The sequence below is a fragment of the Hyperolius riggenbachi genome, chromosome 1 (assembly GCF_040937935.1).
Source record: "Hyperolius riggenbachi isolate aHypRig1 chromosome 1, aHypRig1.pri, whole genome shotgun sequence".
In the NCBI taxonomy this organism is placed as follows: domain Eukaryota; kingdom Metazoa; phylum Chordata; class Amphibia; order Anura; family Hyperoliidae; genus Hyperolius; species Hyperolius riggenbachi.
Genome location: NC_090646.1, coordinates 581,460,408 through 581,477,535, shown reverse-complemented (window position 1 = coordinate 581,477,535; position 17,128 = coordinate 581,460,408). Strand labels below are relative to the sequence as shown.

Here is a 17,128-nt window from a genome sequence, read left to right as displayed (position 1 = left end):
TCCGGTCCGTTTGGCAGACAACCGCAAGTGTGAACGGGGCCTTAGTGTGCTTTCTGGTTGCTGGAGACTAAAGGTTAAAAATTGGCCTAGTTAATACAGTACAACCCCCGACTCTGTATATATACCTTGCACACTGTATTACATGTTAAAATACAGTAATTGAAAGTATGTTAACCTTGTGAGGGCCATGGAATGCAGTCCTTCAGTGCAGCAGAGCCCACTAAAAGCCTGAAAAGTTGGCCTTGACCCCTGTGAGTACTGCCGAAGATTAGTTCTGGTTGGTTGAGACTGCTGGTTAGTGGAGTTCTGGATAACTGTGACTCTGCTGTATTTTCTTTAAAATTACTTTTCAGCATTTTACAGATTAAAAAGTACCCCCAAAATGGGGGAAAAGTACTACAAAACATATTTAAAGTATGTTCTTGCTTGCTGGTGGTTTAAAAGGCATTTTTTACAAGGTGTGAAAATATCACCTAGGAGATAAAGCGGGACTGTCGCCATAAAAATCAAATTTCAACAGCAACTGGTCTGAGTGTATTAAGTTATGAGGATGCTAATCCTGCATTAAAAACTTTCAAAACCTTTTCTGCTGTTATGGTTTGGAGCTATCACATACCTTAGGAGCACTGGCCCTTTAATTGCCATCAGCTGGCAAAACAGTTGCATGCTGGGGGTCTTTTTATCTATAATACATTCCTCCTCTTCCCTTTATTTCCCCCTCCTTCTAATAACATAAGACTGTGCACTTCCTAGTATAGACCTCAGTGGGAGTATCAGAAGACTCTGGGAGGAGGGCGGGTAATGAATACACAATTACCAAGAGGAGAAAAAAAAGTGAGGGAGGAAATGTCAGTATTGGCTTCATTCAAAAGGTAACCAATATGGAAACTGTCTAGAATAGGATTTCTCTACTTATCCTTTATAATATTCACAGGAATCAGGAATCAGGAATCGTGGACAGTGCAATACATCTGTTATGTACAGTGTCTTGCAAAAGTATTCAGCCCCCTTAAAGTTTTCCACATTTTGTCACAGTACTGCCACAAACATGAATCAATTTTATTGGAATTCCACGTGAAAGACCAATACAAAGTGGTGAACACATGAGAAGTGGAACGAAAATCATACAGGACTCCAAACATTTTTTACAAATCAATAAATGCAAAGTGGGGTGTGCGTAATTATTCAGCCCCCTTTGGTCTGAGTGCAGTCAGTTCTACTTAGACATTGCCTGATGAGTGCTAATGACTAAATAGAGTGCACCTGTGTGTAATCTAATGTCAGTACAAATACAGCTGCACTGTGACGGCCTCAGAGGTTGTCTAAGAGAATCTTGGGAGCAACAACACCATGAAGTCCAAAGAACACACCAGACAGGTCAGGGATAAAGTTATTGAGAAATTTAAAGCAGGCTTAGGCTACAACAAGATTTCCAAAGCCTTGAACATCCCACAGAGCACTGTTCAAGCAATCATTCAGAAATGGAAGGAGTATGGCACAACTGTAAACCTACCAAGACAAGGCCGTCCACCTAAACTCACAGGCCGAACAAGGAGAGTGCTGATCAGAAATGCAGTCAAGAGGCCCATGGTGACTGGACGAGCTGCAGAGATCTGCAGCTCACGTGGGGGAATCTGTCCATAGGACAACTATTAGTCGTGCACTGCACAAAGTTGGCCTTTATGGAAGAGTGGCAAGAAGAAAGCCATTGTTAACAGAAAAGCATAGGAAATCCTGTTTGCAGTTTGCCACAAGCCATGTGGGGGACACAGCAAACATGTGGAAGAAGGTGCTCTGGTCAGATGAGACCAAAATGGAACTTTTTGGCCAAAACGCTATGTGTGGCGGTAAACTAACACTGCACATCACTCTGAACACACCATCCCCACTGTCAAATATGGGGGTGGCAGCATCATGCTCTGGGGGTGCTTCTCTTCAGCAGTGACAGGGAAGCTGGTCAGATTTGATGGGAAGATGTATGGAGCCAAATACAGGGCAATCTTGGAAGAAAACCTCTTGGAGTCTGCAAAAGACTTGAGACTGGGACGGAGGTTCACCTTCCAGCAGGACAATGACCCTAATCATAAAGCCAGGGCAACAATGAAATGGTTTAAAACAAAACATATCCATGTGTTAGAATGGCCCAGTCAAAGTCCAGATCTAAATCCAATCGAGAATCTGTGGCAAGATCTGAAAACTGCTGTTCACAAACGCTGTCCATCCAATCTGACTGAGCTGGAGCTGTTTTGCAAAGAAGAATGGGCAAGGATTTCAGTCTCTAGATGTGCAAAGCTGGTAGAGACATACCCTAAAAGACTGGCAGCTGTAATTGCAGCAAAAGGTGGTTCTACAAAGTATTGACCCAGGGGGCTGAATAATTACGCACACCCCACTTTGCAGCTATTGATTTGTAAAAAATGTTTGGAATCATGTATGATTTTCGTTCCACTGCTCACGTGTACACCACTTTGTATTGGTCTTTCACGTGGAATTCCAATAAAATTGATTCGTGTTTGTAGCAGTAATGTGACAAAATGTGTGTCGAAAACTTTTGCAAGCCACTGTAAGTAGAACTGGTATTTATCTACTTATATATGTGTTTTTTATTTTTAGGTTAGCATGGGACCCACTTGTTCTTTAAAGCGGTATTGTCACCTGAGTGTATTAAGTGATAAAGATGCTAATCCTGCATTCAAAACTTTTTTCTACTGTTATGGTTTGGAGTTATCACATACTTTAGGAGCACTGGCCCTAGTGCCAAACAGTGCCAAAAAGTTGAATGCTGGGAGTTCTTTTTATCTATAATATATTCCTCCTCTTCCATTTATTTCCATGCCTAGCCGATCACTTCTGTTTACAAGCAAGGCTGAGGTGACTCAGTGATTGGATGTGTAAATAAAAAAAAAAAAAAGGACTCTGGGAGGAGGGCAGCTAATAAATACACAATGAGCAAGAGAAAGGAGGGGGGGAAACAAGAGTCAGGGAGGATATGATGTCAGCATTAGCTTGGCAAAATGGCCACTGCCTAGAATAGGATTTTCTGATTTTCCTTTGTAAAATTCACAGGAATCATTAAGTGGATAGCACAATACATCTGTTATGTAAGTAGAAGTAGTATTTATCTACTTATATATGTGTTTTTTATTTCTAGATTAGCATGGGTGTCATTTGTTCTTTAAGAGACAAAGTGCATTGCATATGGGCCTCTCTCTTTTAACAGAAGCCCACCATATATAAAAGCAAGCTACTCTGATTGGACAGGAGGTAGAACTGCTGGAAGTTACCTGCTAGGAGAACAGTTGCTGCCTATTCGGTGTACCTCTTTCTTCACTTGAGATAATTAAATTGTCAGTGTAGTATGGACAATAAATAGTACATGGGCAGCACGGTGGCGTAATGTTTAGCGCTCTGGCCCTGCAGTGCTGGGTCCCCCAGTTTGAATCCCAGCCAGGGAACTATCTGCATGGAGTTTGTATGTTCTCCCCGTGTCTCCATGGTTTTCTGCTGGGCACTCCAGTTACCTTCCAAATCCCAAAAACATTCAGATAAGTTAATGGACTTCCCTAAATTGTCCCTCGACTACGATACATACACTAGACAATACATACATAAACATAGGACTATGGTAGGGATCAGTTTGTGAGCCCCCTTCTGAGGGAGAAGTAAGTGTCAAGACAATATACTCTGTACAGTGCTGCGGGAGATGCTGGCGCTACATAAATACTTAATAATGATAAAATAATAATATTAGTAGCAAAGAAAAGTGTCTCAATTTTATTTTCAGTTATATAGCTTTATTTATAACATTGCATCAGACTATCACAGTTTAGAATCCAAACTCTGCATTTCATTCCATAAAACAAAGCAGAAGTAAAGACCCTTTGAACTCCCCTGCAGTAAAACCTCATCTCAAGTTGCCTCTCACTGTTTCTTGGCTGTTTAAGCTCTTCAGAAAACAGAACTGATGTCCTCTAGTTCTTTTGTATAGATAACTTTTTATTTACACGCTTCCTGTACTGGAAAACAACAGGAGTCTCTTTGCTACTAATGTTCTATTTATTATCCATGCTACACATGCAAGTCCTTATTTCAAGTTTATTTTTGCTTTGGATTTGCTTTAAAGGATACCTGAGGCAAGAGAAATACGGAGCCTGTCATATTTATTTCCTTTTAAACAATGCAAATTGCCTGGCAGCCCTGCTGATTCTCTGCCTCTAATACTTTCAGTCATAGACTCTGAGCAAGCATGCACATCAGATGTTTCAAGTTTGACTAGATTTGTTGCATGCTTGTTTCAGGTGTGAGAGTCAGACACTACTGATCTCAGAAAGATGAGCAGAGGACTGTATAGTTTAAAAGGAAATACATGTCAGCCTACATAAACCTTTTCTCTTCAAGTGTCATTTGATAGTTTAAAGTAAAAACCTGTAAATATTAAACCCATTATATACGTACATTTTCAGACTTGGCATAACTCCGTACACATTCAGGCAAAAAACGGCCTTCAGTGGCCTCCCCAGCTGAAGCTCCACTCACTTCCTTGGAAGACTCGTGAGATTTTTCTTCCTTGGTTAGCCGCACAGTGTTTGGTTTCGGCCTCTGGAGGCGTCCGCGCACAAGCGGTGCAGGCTTTATGGCAGGTCTTGCATTCTGAGAGCTAGTGGATGGCTCAGACCTAAATGACAAGATAATCATCCTCAGTTATAGACTAGATCAGTGGTTACCAAACTTTTTTGGGTGAAGGTACCCTTGATGGCTTGGAATTTTTTTCAAGGCACCCCTCGGCAAAAACAACTACCAAAATGCCGTTATGACCCTTATCAGGCGACGCCCCACTCCAAGTAGTTAATGATGCTTATTAGGCACTGCGATTTCTCTCATGTTCAACTTCAAACATGGTTGCGGGGACTAAAGGTTAACTAGCAGGTAATGCAGCCACATTGTATATCTATACACGGTTGCATTACCTGATGGTATTTGCATAAAGGATCGGGATGCATGCCGAGGCACCCCTGAAAGGTACCTGAGGCGCACTAGGGTGCTGCGGCACCCAGTTTGAGAACCCCTGGACTATATATTTAGGCTTTCAGTCACTTTTTGTTACCTTTGGTCTTTAACTATTTGTAGAATATATACGTATAAGTACTCTATGAGGACTACACACACACTGTAGTAATGACTCCATCCCTATGCAAGTAAATTATGAGGAAAATGTATTTGAACAGAAAAGTCATTACCTCTGGGGATTTTTAGGAAGTCACATTATTGCACAAATTGCACTGACCATATGTGCCGTAATATTTTTAGGAACATTTCTTCATTCTTTTAGAACTTCATTTAGGATAAAATGTTGTGATTTAATACATATTTATCACTAAAAATCAGGTCTGGTGTTGGTCAGTGGTTTCCTAAACTGAGGAGTTGGAGTCGAATGATTTTTGTACCAACTCCACAGCCCTGGTAATTAGACTTAGTTGGAGCAATTTTTGGGTACCTGGAGTCGGAGGTTTCATAAATTGAGGAGTCGGATGATTTTTGTACAAACTCAAGAGTCGTGGTAAGTATAAAGCTGGCCACTAACTGTCCAATTTCTAGCGAAAAATAGTTCGAACGATCAGAAATTCTGATTGGATTGGTTCTAAATAATCTCAGTTGATGGGCACAATCGATAATGAACGATTATAAATACAATCGTCCGATTGAATTTTCGTCTAACCAAAATTTGGATTTTCTTGTTGGTCGTGATAGATCGGAAGCAATGATTGGTTAGTTGATGGTGTAGTGAACGATTATTCATCCGATCAGAATTTCTGATCGCTCGAATGATTTTTCGCTAGAAATTGGACCGTTAGTGGCCACCTTTAGACTAAAGGTGGCCACTAACTGTCCAATTTCTGGCAAAATTTACCGATCAGAAATTCTAATCGGATTGGTTGTAAATCTCCATTGATGGACACAATCAATTACGAGCTATTATAAAAATTGCCTGATTGGATTTTTCATCAAACCAACATTTTAATTTTCTTGTTGGTTGTGGTAGATGGGAAGCAAAGATTGGTTCATTGATGGTGCAGTGAACAATTTCACTTCCAATCAGAATTATCTGATCGCTTGAACGATTTTTCGCTGGAAATTGGATTGTTAGTAGCCACCCTTAAAGAGTCAGAGTCGAGGAGTCGGAACAATTTTGGGAACCTGGAATCGGAGTTGGTGGTTTCATAAAATGAGGAGTCAGACTCCACAGTCCTGGTAAGAACTTCATTTTCTTCTGAAGCGATCGCTTTCTTTTTACATACGATAGCTTTATTCATTTTTACATACAGTATATATCTCTAATAATTCACGGATAAATATTAGTTTCTTCTTACTAAAATGCCTTCTGAGTCATACCATGTGACAATGCCCAAAGGTGGCATTTCACTACTCATCTAAGTGCCTTACTTAAGCTCCCAGGAGAAGAGGGAACATCTTTGGCATATATTTCCCCATGAGCTATTCAGTTGTCCTACGCTAGGCTCCATCTGTTTGAACATGGATTCCATTCTTAAATTGGTTGTAAAGTGACTGAAATCATGCAAGATTTCTATCTTGGGAGAGAGAAAATCTTGTGCGATTGCACTGTGGCTACAGGACTGGAGACTGGCTAAAGAGCTGGAGGCTGGGCTGTGGAAGGAGTATCCCAGCCTTCAGAAAAGCGTTGAAGCGATTATTCAGAATGGGGCAGGGACTTCTCAAATTGCATATAGTGGCCGAGCGGGTGAGTAAATGCAATTGTCTCAATCTAAATGGAATATAGTATACCGAGATGGTGTCCCTTTAAATAATACATGGTACAAACATCATATTCTGTTTGCAGAATAACAACGCCCAGAAGTAAATGCATGACTGGAGGCACCCATATTTCTGTCTACTGGCTTGCATGACAAATTGTTTTGATATCCACTAGGGTGCACTCTATAGACAGTAGCAGTGTAATGGAGTCTTGCCCTCGGTCTCCTTACTGAATAGGTGCTGGCTTACTGGACAGGAAGAGATGAGATTCAAGCCCTGGTATACTGGGTCAGAGGCAGAGCCCTTAACCAATACACTATCCTGTCTGCTGTCCAGACAAGATACCAAAAGACAGTAATTCGATCCCTTCCTTGGTGATAATAGCATAACCCATGTGTATGAAAGGCAAGACTACATAAGCCAATATTCAGAAACAATACTCACTTTTCCTGCACCTTGTGTAGCTGTTCATCAGTAGGAGTGCGTAAGGGTGAGAGGACAATGCTACAGGACATCTGCAAAAATAAATTAATTATGGACAGAAAATGTATTATTAAAATTCTCCTACATTGTCCAACTTCCAGTACACTGGACATGTACCCCATTATGTGTCCACTAATAAATGAGAGAGAAAAGTACTTACCTCAGAATCAAATGCAAGGCAGGCAGATGTCTCAGGGGCTGCTGGTTTACTTTTTACCGGGGCCTTTGCCAAGTTGGGTTTGGGTCTGAAACGTCCTCTCACTGGCAGAGATGGCTTCTCTTTACTGGAGAAACACGATTCATATGAGAACACAAAAATCATCCAACTTTATGTTTTTCATCAGAGATTATACATCTAATACAAACAGCCCACTTCACTGAAAACCAGATTGTCTTGCTGTTGCCTTATGAGCATTCTTAGCTTAAAGTGGAAAACTGCTCTCTGCTCATACAAGGGTTACTCCTTCATGTGAACCAGATAGGCCAGAAACATGGCACGTTTTCAAAATAGAAAGAGGGGCCGTCACCCTGATCCTGGCTGCACCACCTACTGAGTTACTGATCAGAACAAGCATTAGACAAAAATTCATTAGAATCTGAAATCACTACATTTTCAAGATCATGAGCCACAGAGCTTGCACTTTCAGCTTCACAGGTTTACTTTAACCACTTTGTCCACAGGTCAGTAGATATACGTCCTCTGTGACTTCATCTAAGCCACAAGTCCGTAGATCTACTGACTTGTACAGAAGCAGTGCTGTGCAGTATTGGGCTTGCGCCTGTGCACATTTCTGGCACCATCTGATGCAGCACTAATTGGTGAATGGGAATGTAGGTTTCCTGAGCTGAGATTGATTTTTACTATTAAAAATACTTTTATTTTCTCATTTCATAGTGAAAAATACACTCTGTAGCATTATTTCAGAATCAAATATCTTCACCATAAATTGTGACCGGAACATAATCTAAGTTTTGTGATAAGCAGTAAGAATAGCCAAACAAAATTTGTGTTTTTTATCTACAGTAGCACTTTTTATTTTTAAACTGGAATTGGTAAAACTGAGAAATAAATGTTTTTCTATTTTTTTTTCTTTGTTTTCCCATTAAAATTCATAGAAAACAAAATTGTTTGAGGGAAAACATGGCATACAATGAAAGCCTAGTTTGTCTTGAAAAAAACAATATATATATTTCATTTCTGTGTCATAAGTAGGGATAAAGTTATTTCTTATTAAATAAGGACATTGATAAACTGTCAAAACTGCTCTGGTCCATAAGTGGGAAGCAAGGTCTGGATGCAAAGTGGTTAAGGTTACATTCAGTGGGGTGTTGTGATGCGACTTTATGCGGGCATTTCAATACATAAAGTTGCACTGCAATAGCATGTACGCGGTAATGCACTGCATGCAGTGCGTTGGGATACTAAGTAATCCGGATCCAAACGCACTGGATGCACTCTGAATATCACACACACTATGTGACGTTCAGAGTGCATCCACTGCGTTTGGATTAGGATTACTTAGTATCCCAACGCACTGCATGCAGTGCATTACCGTGTGTGCGTTAATAGTGGTAGTGAAGCATACTTTTCATTAACTCTAGGTGACCTAAAGGTTGCATAATGTGTGGTGCGACTTTCGCTCTGTTGCGTTTCTGTTTTTACAGGGAACGCAATGCAGCTTCCATTGTGAACGTAGACTAAATGTTTTTACAAAAACTTACACTATGTCCTGTTTTGCAACCTCAGAGGTTTGTGGTACAGAACAGGAGTCTCCAGGTTGTGACTGGGAAGACTCAGAGGCTGAATCCTTCTGTACTGGCCCAGAGGAGGGAACAGAGGCCGGGTCACTTGTGTGGCCGGAGCCAGTTCTTGACACCTCCAGATCTTCAGTGATCAGCTGCAATACAACAACACAACTTATTAGCACATTAGAGCTGGCTCAGCATGGAGATGTTATAGTAATGGGTAGACAATTAAATACTACTTTTCAAACACACACAATTTCATGTTTACTCTAATAATTTTTGCTTTAATTTTAATAAACACGCCTTGAATGTATGGAATTTTTCATTTGTGAAATCAAAGTATCCCAGAAAAATACAATCTGAATGAAGAACATAAAGCAGCATAACCATGAAGCATGGAGAGCGAGTTTACTTACCTCCTCAGTCACAGCTGTGTCCTCCTTGTGGCTCTGTGTCAGTGAGATGGAATCTTCAGTCATAGCTGTGTCCTCCTTGTGGCTCTGTGTCAGAGAGATGGAATCTTCAGCCTTATTGCTTTCCTGAGTTGTGTCCAACTCCTCTGCAGCAGAAACCTTCTCCTGTCTGGCCAGTGCCTTTACCGGTATGTTAGGCCTCGGCCTCTGGGATCTGCCTCTTGTAAGAGCAGCAGGCTTAACTGAGGGAGCCTTCTGTACATCCTGAGACTTGGCCGATTCCTCATCCCTAAGGGAAAGTAATAGTACATTATAATGCACCTGAAAAACAACCTCAGTTTCATTAAAAAGAATACGGTTTTAAAATTGGAGCTGCAGAAACAATTTGAAGCGATGCAATACAAAGCATTTCATCTTCAGAAGGTCTCAAGAAACCCAAGTACTGCCATGGCCTTCTGAGGACACCCAAAGACCTCTACGACATTTTAAAAAGTCAAAGACTGGAACAGCAATGGAACGGGAAGGCGATAAGGGATCTTCCTTCCCTCCTGCACTTTGGGCAGAATTTTGACATTCTTCACTTTTGTTTCCAGCAGTTTAGACATTAACCTTCCTGGCGGTAAGCCGCGCAGGAGGATTTCTCAGGACCTGCTGGGCCGATTTGCATAATCTTTTTTTTGTTTTGCTACACGCAGCTAGCACTTTGCTAGCTGCGTCTGCATACCGATCGCGGCCGCTCCGCGCCGATTCCCCGCTACCCGCCGCGCCACCCCCCCCCCAACCCCTTGCGCAGCCTGGCCTATCTTTGAACAGGATTTCCTGATCGCAGGAGGCGATCGAAGCGGGCGGGGGGATGCCGCTGCACAGCTGCTATCATGTAGCAAGCCCTGGGCTCGCTACATGATTTAAAAAATAAAAAAAAAATTAAAAAAAACACTGCTGCGCTGCCCCCTGGCAGTTTTTAATAGACCGCCAGGAGGGTTAATAGCTGTGTGTTGAGTTACTTTAGTTTAAAAACAAATTTACACAGCTATACAAGCTGTACACCGACTGCTTAACATTGTATCACAGTGTCATATCTACAGTGCTGTCCCATGACAAGATGTAATAAAACATGTACACAAATGTGAGGTATATTCACATTTGTGAAATACTGTAGCTGCATCCCTGGCCTAATAGGAAGTGGGTTAATCTCTCCAACAGTGACACGGACAATGGTAAAGAGGTAACGGCTCTGCCAGGAACACTCAGCGCATGCACAGTAGTGACTTTCGCGCATGCGCCATGGGAGCGCAGTGAGGAGGCACGTGGCTGGCCAGCTTTCCGGGGGTCGCCCCAGTTTTCCGGAGGGACTCAGATGGATGTTGAGGGCACAGGATGACTCCAGGGGGTGGCAAGTAGCCCCAGGTAAGTTAAACTGATTTTTTTGTTCACTTTAGATTTCCTTTAAACAGTTACAAAAAGAATTAACAACTCTGAAAACCACAATATTCTAGTACTGGTGATCAGATCTTTGTGTCTACTTACTTAGCGACTGCCTCTGCTTGACTCGCTACAGCCATTTCCTCTTCCAGTATTTTATGAGCAATAGAAGAAGTCTGGTAACACAAACATATAGAAAATTATAACAATCACAACTTCTAATAAACATACAGTATATAGGAGAGACAACTGATATCCCTGAATTCTCTTTTGTTACAGATATTGCTAGCATACATGCTTGTATCATATAATGAAGACATTTCGTGTGGTTTATTAGTAAAGTCAATGAGACTCAGTAGATTCCACATTGATGCATTTTAATGGAAAATCATGCAGCCGATTTGACCATTTCCAAGCTGTAAACATTTGGATAAATTTAGCATCCACTGAGTTATTTGAATCTCATTAACCATCTCAAGGGGTGAAGGGAGATGTGCTCCTTCCACAGATCCTGCCACACTACTATAATAAGCACTTAAAGTGGACCCAAATTAAAAATACAACATTTCAGAAATAAAACCTAATTTCTAAATTATAATAATAAATAGCAGCCTTTTTTCAGCTGCATGATGACAAATATAAAATATTTTACATTTATTGGAGGAACCCCTCCCTTCCTTTCAAATTGCCGAGACAAAATCCAGCAAACTGGTGGAGTAGATGGTGTCCGGCAATGGAGGAATTGCTAATGGCTGCCCCCAGTATAACCCTAGCTATGAAAAGAGAAGGGTGAAAAGCATGCACTGAAATGCTCATAGGTTTGAAGGAGTGTTTATCTTTGTATGTGTCAGAGTGGTGCAACTAAATATTTTTAATTTAAAAAAAATGTTTGGTTTGGGTCCACTTTAAAAAAAAAAAAAAAAAAAGGACTCAACAGGTCCTTATGCCTGTCAGAAAAGACAGCAATCATGGCTGACCATAAATTCCTCTTCTGAGCAACCTTCAGTCCTGGAATTCTGGGTTGTCAGGATTAGTGGAACCAATCATTCCCTGCCCGCCTTGCACTCCACCCCACCTTCTCTTTCATAGTGACAGGTCACTCTTGCAACAGCTGACGCGTCACTTGTAAATGGATCCTTTCCACTGGCCCGAACATGGTGATGTTGTGGTGACAGCATGCTCAGGCCAATGAAAAACCTTGCAGTCCCTTTTACATATGGCATGTCAGCCGCCATGGTGACACATCACTCTGAGGGAAGTGGCAGAGAAGACAAGAGTATGTCGGGCACAGAGCTTCCATCTGCCTGTCACCTTTCACTTGTTAGGCACTGCAGGATCAACCAGGTGTGTATGAAAAAAAAAAAAAAATTACAACATTTGGGGAAAACTATGTTTCACTATTATTCTAGTACCTAGAATCAGGCAAGAGTTATCTAATGCCAATTTTTATGCACTTTAATAACTTAAAAGCTGCTGATCAGTAAGGATGCATCCTTAAAGGAATACTATAGGGGAGGGGGAGGGGAGGGGTAAATGAGTTGAGCTTACCCGGGGCTTCTAATGGTCCCCCGCAGACATTGTGTGCCCACGCAGCTCTTCACCGATGCTCCGGCCCCGCCTCAGGTTCACTTCTGGAATTTCAGAGTTTAAAGTCTGAAGACCACTGCGCCTGCGTTGTCGTGTCCTCACTCCCGCTGATGTCACCAGGAGTGTATAGCACAAGCCCAGTATGGTCTGTGCCTGCGCAGTACGCTCCTGGTGACATCAGCGGGAGCGAAGACACGGCAACGCAGGCGCAGTGGTTTACAGACTTTAAAATCTGAAATTCCAGAAGTGAACCTGAGGCGGGGCCAAAGCATCGGTGAGTGGCTGCGTGGGCACACAATGTCTGCGGGGACAATTAGAAGCCCCAGGTAACTTCAACTCATTTTCCCCTGACCTCCCCCCCCCTCCCTATAGTATTCCTTTAAAAATAAGAGATTCTCCTTCTATAGTGTCCAGTCTCCAGTAGGCAGGACATGTACTCCATGTACTAATGGATGATGGGGTAAAATACTTACCGGCTGGCTGGAATCAACTAAATCAGATGCAGGGCAGGCAGATGGCTCAGGAGCTGCTGGTTTACTTTTTACCGGGGCTTTTGCCAAGTTGGGTTTTGGTTTCAGACGTCCCCTCACTGGCAGAGATGGCTTCTCTTTACTGAAAGAAAACAATGCAATTTGTCACATGACACACGTCAATCAACTCTTGAGTTATCAACAGAGAATATACATCTAATACAAACCGCTCCAAGAACAGAAAAACAGTTTACTGAGAGCCAGATCTCCTGCTGTTGCCTTATGAGCATTCTTCGCAAATAGTGGGAAGCTGCTCTCTACTTATAGAAGGGCTACACTTTCATAGGAACCAGACAGGTCATAAACATGGGAGATGAAACTACCAGAGCTGTGGAGTCAGAGTCGAGGAGTCGGAGAAATTCTGGGTATCTGAAGTCGGAGTCGGTCGTTTCGTAAACTGAGTCGTCAGAGTTGGACGATTTTTGTACCAAATCCACAGCCCTGGTAACTATTAGACTAAAGGTGCCCATACATTAGAACGAATATGGGCTAATTCGACCAAGAGACAAATTTATCTCTAATCGAATCTGCCCATACACTACAGGCCGATACCCGTCCGATTTCAGCATGAAATCATCAGGGAATCGGCAGAGCCGCTGCTGTCCGCCCCGCCGCTGCCCCCAAAATGTCTAAATGTATGTTGTGTAGTGCATTTATACATTACCTGTCCTGTAGCAGCTCGCCGGGTCCATCCATCCATCTCGCCGGTAAGCCGCATACACGCTAGCGGCACATAGCGTCTGACGTCAGCCGCTATGCACCTTTGTGACGTCAGACATAGCGCCGCCGGAATGTATGCGGAACCCGGAGATGGACGGAAACCGCGTGGAGGCTGACACCGGACAGGTAATGTATAAATGCACTACACTACATACATTTATACATTGCGGCGGGGGTTTCTTCGTGTCGTCGCTCGTTCGCAATTTGGCCGCCGTACCGCTGCGCACCCGACCAACCAACCTCATCTCGACATTTTCCAACATGCGCGATCGACTGTGCGGCCAATTTCTGTCCCGAAATTGGTCGCTTTGTCGGTCGGGCATGCACTTGGCAGCACCAATTTTCATCCAATTCGATTATAATAATTGAATTGGATGGTCGCCTAGTGTATGGCCCCGTAAGAAGTCAGAGTGGAGGAGTCAGAGCCATTTTGGGTACCTGGAGTTGGAGTCGGTGGTTTCATAAACTGAGGAGTTGGAGTCAGATGATTTTTGTACCGACTCCACAGCCCTGGAAACTACTACATGGTTTAGAAAAAGTGCACGAGGGGGCTATCCCACTGCTACTGGCTGCACTACCTGCTGAGTCACTGATCAGACCAAGCACAAGCTCAGTGGTATCTGAAGTCTGAGCTTCCATCCATGGGTTTTCTACGTTTACCTCACTAGATAAGGAAGCTACAATCAAGAATAAAGCCACACAGATTGCACCTTCGAAAATAAACTCAGCAACAGCGTTTATCCTCACAGGTCCTTACAGACACTTACATAGCTTCTTCCTTTGCAGCATCAGAGTGTTGTGGCGCAGATTCAGAGTCTACTGGCTGTGGCTGGGAAGACTCAGAGGCTGACTCTTTCTCGGCAGGCCCCGGGGAGGGAACAGAGACTGGATCACTTGTGCTACTGGAGCCAGATCCTGACACCTCCAGATCTTCAGTGATGAGCTGCAATACAAAGAGAAGAGGAAAAAAACCCTGTTAGTGCCAACATGTCACACGTTATAGCCGGCCCAGCATGGAGTTCCCACAGCAAAGGAGCCAACAGTAAAAATGGAAGTTATTCTTTTCCTTATTCCTATATTTTCAGAGCATACAATTCAGATTCCATTCCTGATGAGTTGTTTCACATTTAAAGGACAACTGAAGTGAGAGGTATATGGAGGTTGCCATATGTATTTCCTTATAAACAATACCAGTTGCCTGGCAGCCCCGCTGATCTGCTTTGCTGCAGAAGTGTCTGAATAAAAACAGAAATATGCACGCAGATAATCTTGTCAGATCTGACAAAAATGCAAGAAACAACTGATCTGCTGCATGATTGTTTAGGGTCTACAGATAAAGGTATTAGAGGCAGAGGATCAGCAGGACAGCCAGGCAACTGGCATAGCTTAAAAGTAAATAAATATGGCCACCTCCATATCCCTCTCTCTTAAGTTGCCGTTTAACCAGTTCACCCCCAAGGGTTTTTACTCTAACGGACCAGAGCAATTTTCACTTGTCAGTGCTCTTTCCTTTTATTCCCTAATAACTTTATTTCTACTTATCACAAGAAAATGATCTATACCTCGTTTTTTTTCGCCACCAATTAGACTTTCTGTGGGTAGTACATTTTGCTAAGAATTTTTTTCATCCTAAATGCGGTTTAATGGGAAAAAAAAAAAAAAAAGAAAAAAAAAAAAACTATTTCTCCGTTTTCAGCCATTATAGTTTTAAAATTAAACATTCTCGTGTGGTTAAAACAAACATTTTATTTGACCAGTTGTCCCGATTATTAAACAGTTTAAATTATGTCCCTATCACAATGTATGGCGACAATATATTATTTTGAAATATAGGTGTTATTTTTCTGTTTTGTTTTTTTTTGTTCTGGCCATAATTACAAGCCCCTACATAATAAATTAAAATTAATTTTCCCCCATAAAATATAGATTAAAAAAAGCTGAGTCCCTGATGCAACTATTTATTTATTTATTTTAAGCTGATTTTTATTTACAAGTGGATTTACAAGTTGGGGGGGGGGGGGGGGGTGGAAGTGTAATTTTATTAATTTTATTAATCGTGTGTATGTACTTGTATATGTATGTGTAATATACTTTTTGGCCACAAGATGGCGCTAGTGAACACTGTCCGGTATAGGAAGTGATCACTTTTTTTTTTACACTTTATTACATTGTAACAGTTCCTGTTTTTATGAATGGACGTGGCCACTGTTTGCGGTCTCGTCCATTCACTCCAGGCAGTGCGATTGGGTAGAGGACCACTCGGCCCTCTTCCCCAATCACTCAGCACGGGATCCCGACGGTAATGGCGGCGGTAGCGGCGCGCACACGTGCAAAGCGGCGGTGGGAACGCGCGACGTATTAAAACGTCATGTTGCCATTATCAGGCAAAAGCATGACGTTTTAATACGATACATTGCCATTAAATGGTAAGGGGGAACCTTAACTCTAAAAAAATAAATAAAAAAAAATTAAAAAAAAAAACATGAGTTTTGCTTACCTGGGGCATCTACCAGCCCCCTGCAGCCATCCTGTGCCCTCGCAGTCACTCATGGCTCCTCTGGCCCCCCACTGCCAGCTAGTTTCTTTTTTGCCGAGTCGGCCGACATGCGTACATTTTAAACATTCCTGCTAGTGCAGGAAGCTATTACAGACATCAACAAGTACATTTTTACATGTTACGGGTGTAATGCGTAAAATTTTACGCATTACACCCGTAAACGCGTAAAAATTTACTTGTTGATGTCTAATGCGTAAAAACGTATGCATGGCGGCCGGCCAACTCCCAGTCGGCAATAACGAAACTAGCTGGCATCAGGGGAGCCATGAGTGACTGCGAGGGCACAGGATGGCTGCAGGGGGGTGGTAGATGCCCCAGGTAAGTAAAACTCATGGTTTGTTTTTTTTTGTTTTTTTTTGTTGTTTTTTTTTTAGAGTTAAGGTTCCCTTTAAGTCTATGTGTGGGTACCTCTGCTTCTTATAATTTACAATACAGAAATGCTATAGGGGGCAGAGATTAGTGGTGCCCCCAAATGATGTGTTAGTTTGGAGTGCCTTCCAGGAAAGCCATTTCCCACATCACACTGACTTGCAATGCCATGCCCCGCCTCCATGTCAGGGCTCTGAAAATATTTTTCATGCCGTTTTCAAACTTTTTGTTGAGTTACGATGCGGTGCCCCTGCCCCATCGCAAAAAATGTCAATCATATGTTCCTGCGTCAGAGTGCGCTGACAGGGTCATATGCATAGCACCGGCCCCCATTCAGTGACTTACTCCCTGCTGGGCAGAAAGTATGTCACTGGGATTCCCGTCAGTCCTCCCATGCACGCCACAACGCACTGTGCTCCATCGTTTACGCGTGTCGCCCATAGACTTGCATTACTACACGCTCTGTGTGTTAAACCCGGTGCTTGCGGTAACGCAATGCTGCCCTTACGTCAGCTTGGATACTTCCGTTG

At 42.5% G+C, this 17,128-nt stretch overlaps 1 protein-coding gene across 1 annotated transcript in view; it reads right to left on the bottom strand.

The window, feature by feature from the left end:
• The window catches only part of BDP1 (B double prime 1, subunit of RNA polymerase III transcription initiation factor IIIB), a 181,172-nt gene that overhangs the window by 72,248 nt on the left and 91,796 nt on the right, over positions 1 to 17,128 (bottom strand). The window contains exons 24-31 of the mRNA XM_068261235.1: positions 14,440 to 14,615; positions 12,896 to 13,034; positions 10,941 to 11,011; positions 9,417 to 9,702; positions 8,977 to 9,152; positions 7,415 to 7,538; positions 7,216 to 7,286; positions 4,456 to 4,675 (exon numbers count right to left, since the gene is read on the bottom strand). Coding sequence (XP_068117336.1) covers positions 4,456 to 4,675; positions 7,216 to 7,286; positions 7,415 to 7,538; positions 8,977 to 9,152; positions 9,417 to 9,702; positions 10,941 to 11,011; positions 12,896 to 13,034; positions 14,440 to 14,615 — 1,263 coding nt within the window. The remainder of the gene's footprint in view (positions 1 to 4,455; positions 4,676 to 7,215; positions 7,287 to 7,414; positions 7,539 to 8,976; positions 9,153 to 9,416; positions 9,703 to 10,940; positions 11,012 to 12,895; positions 13,035 to 14,439; positions 14,616 to 17,128) is intronic.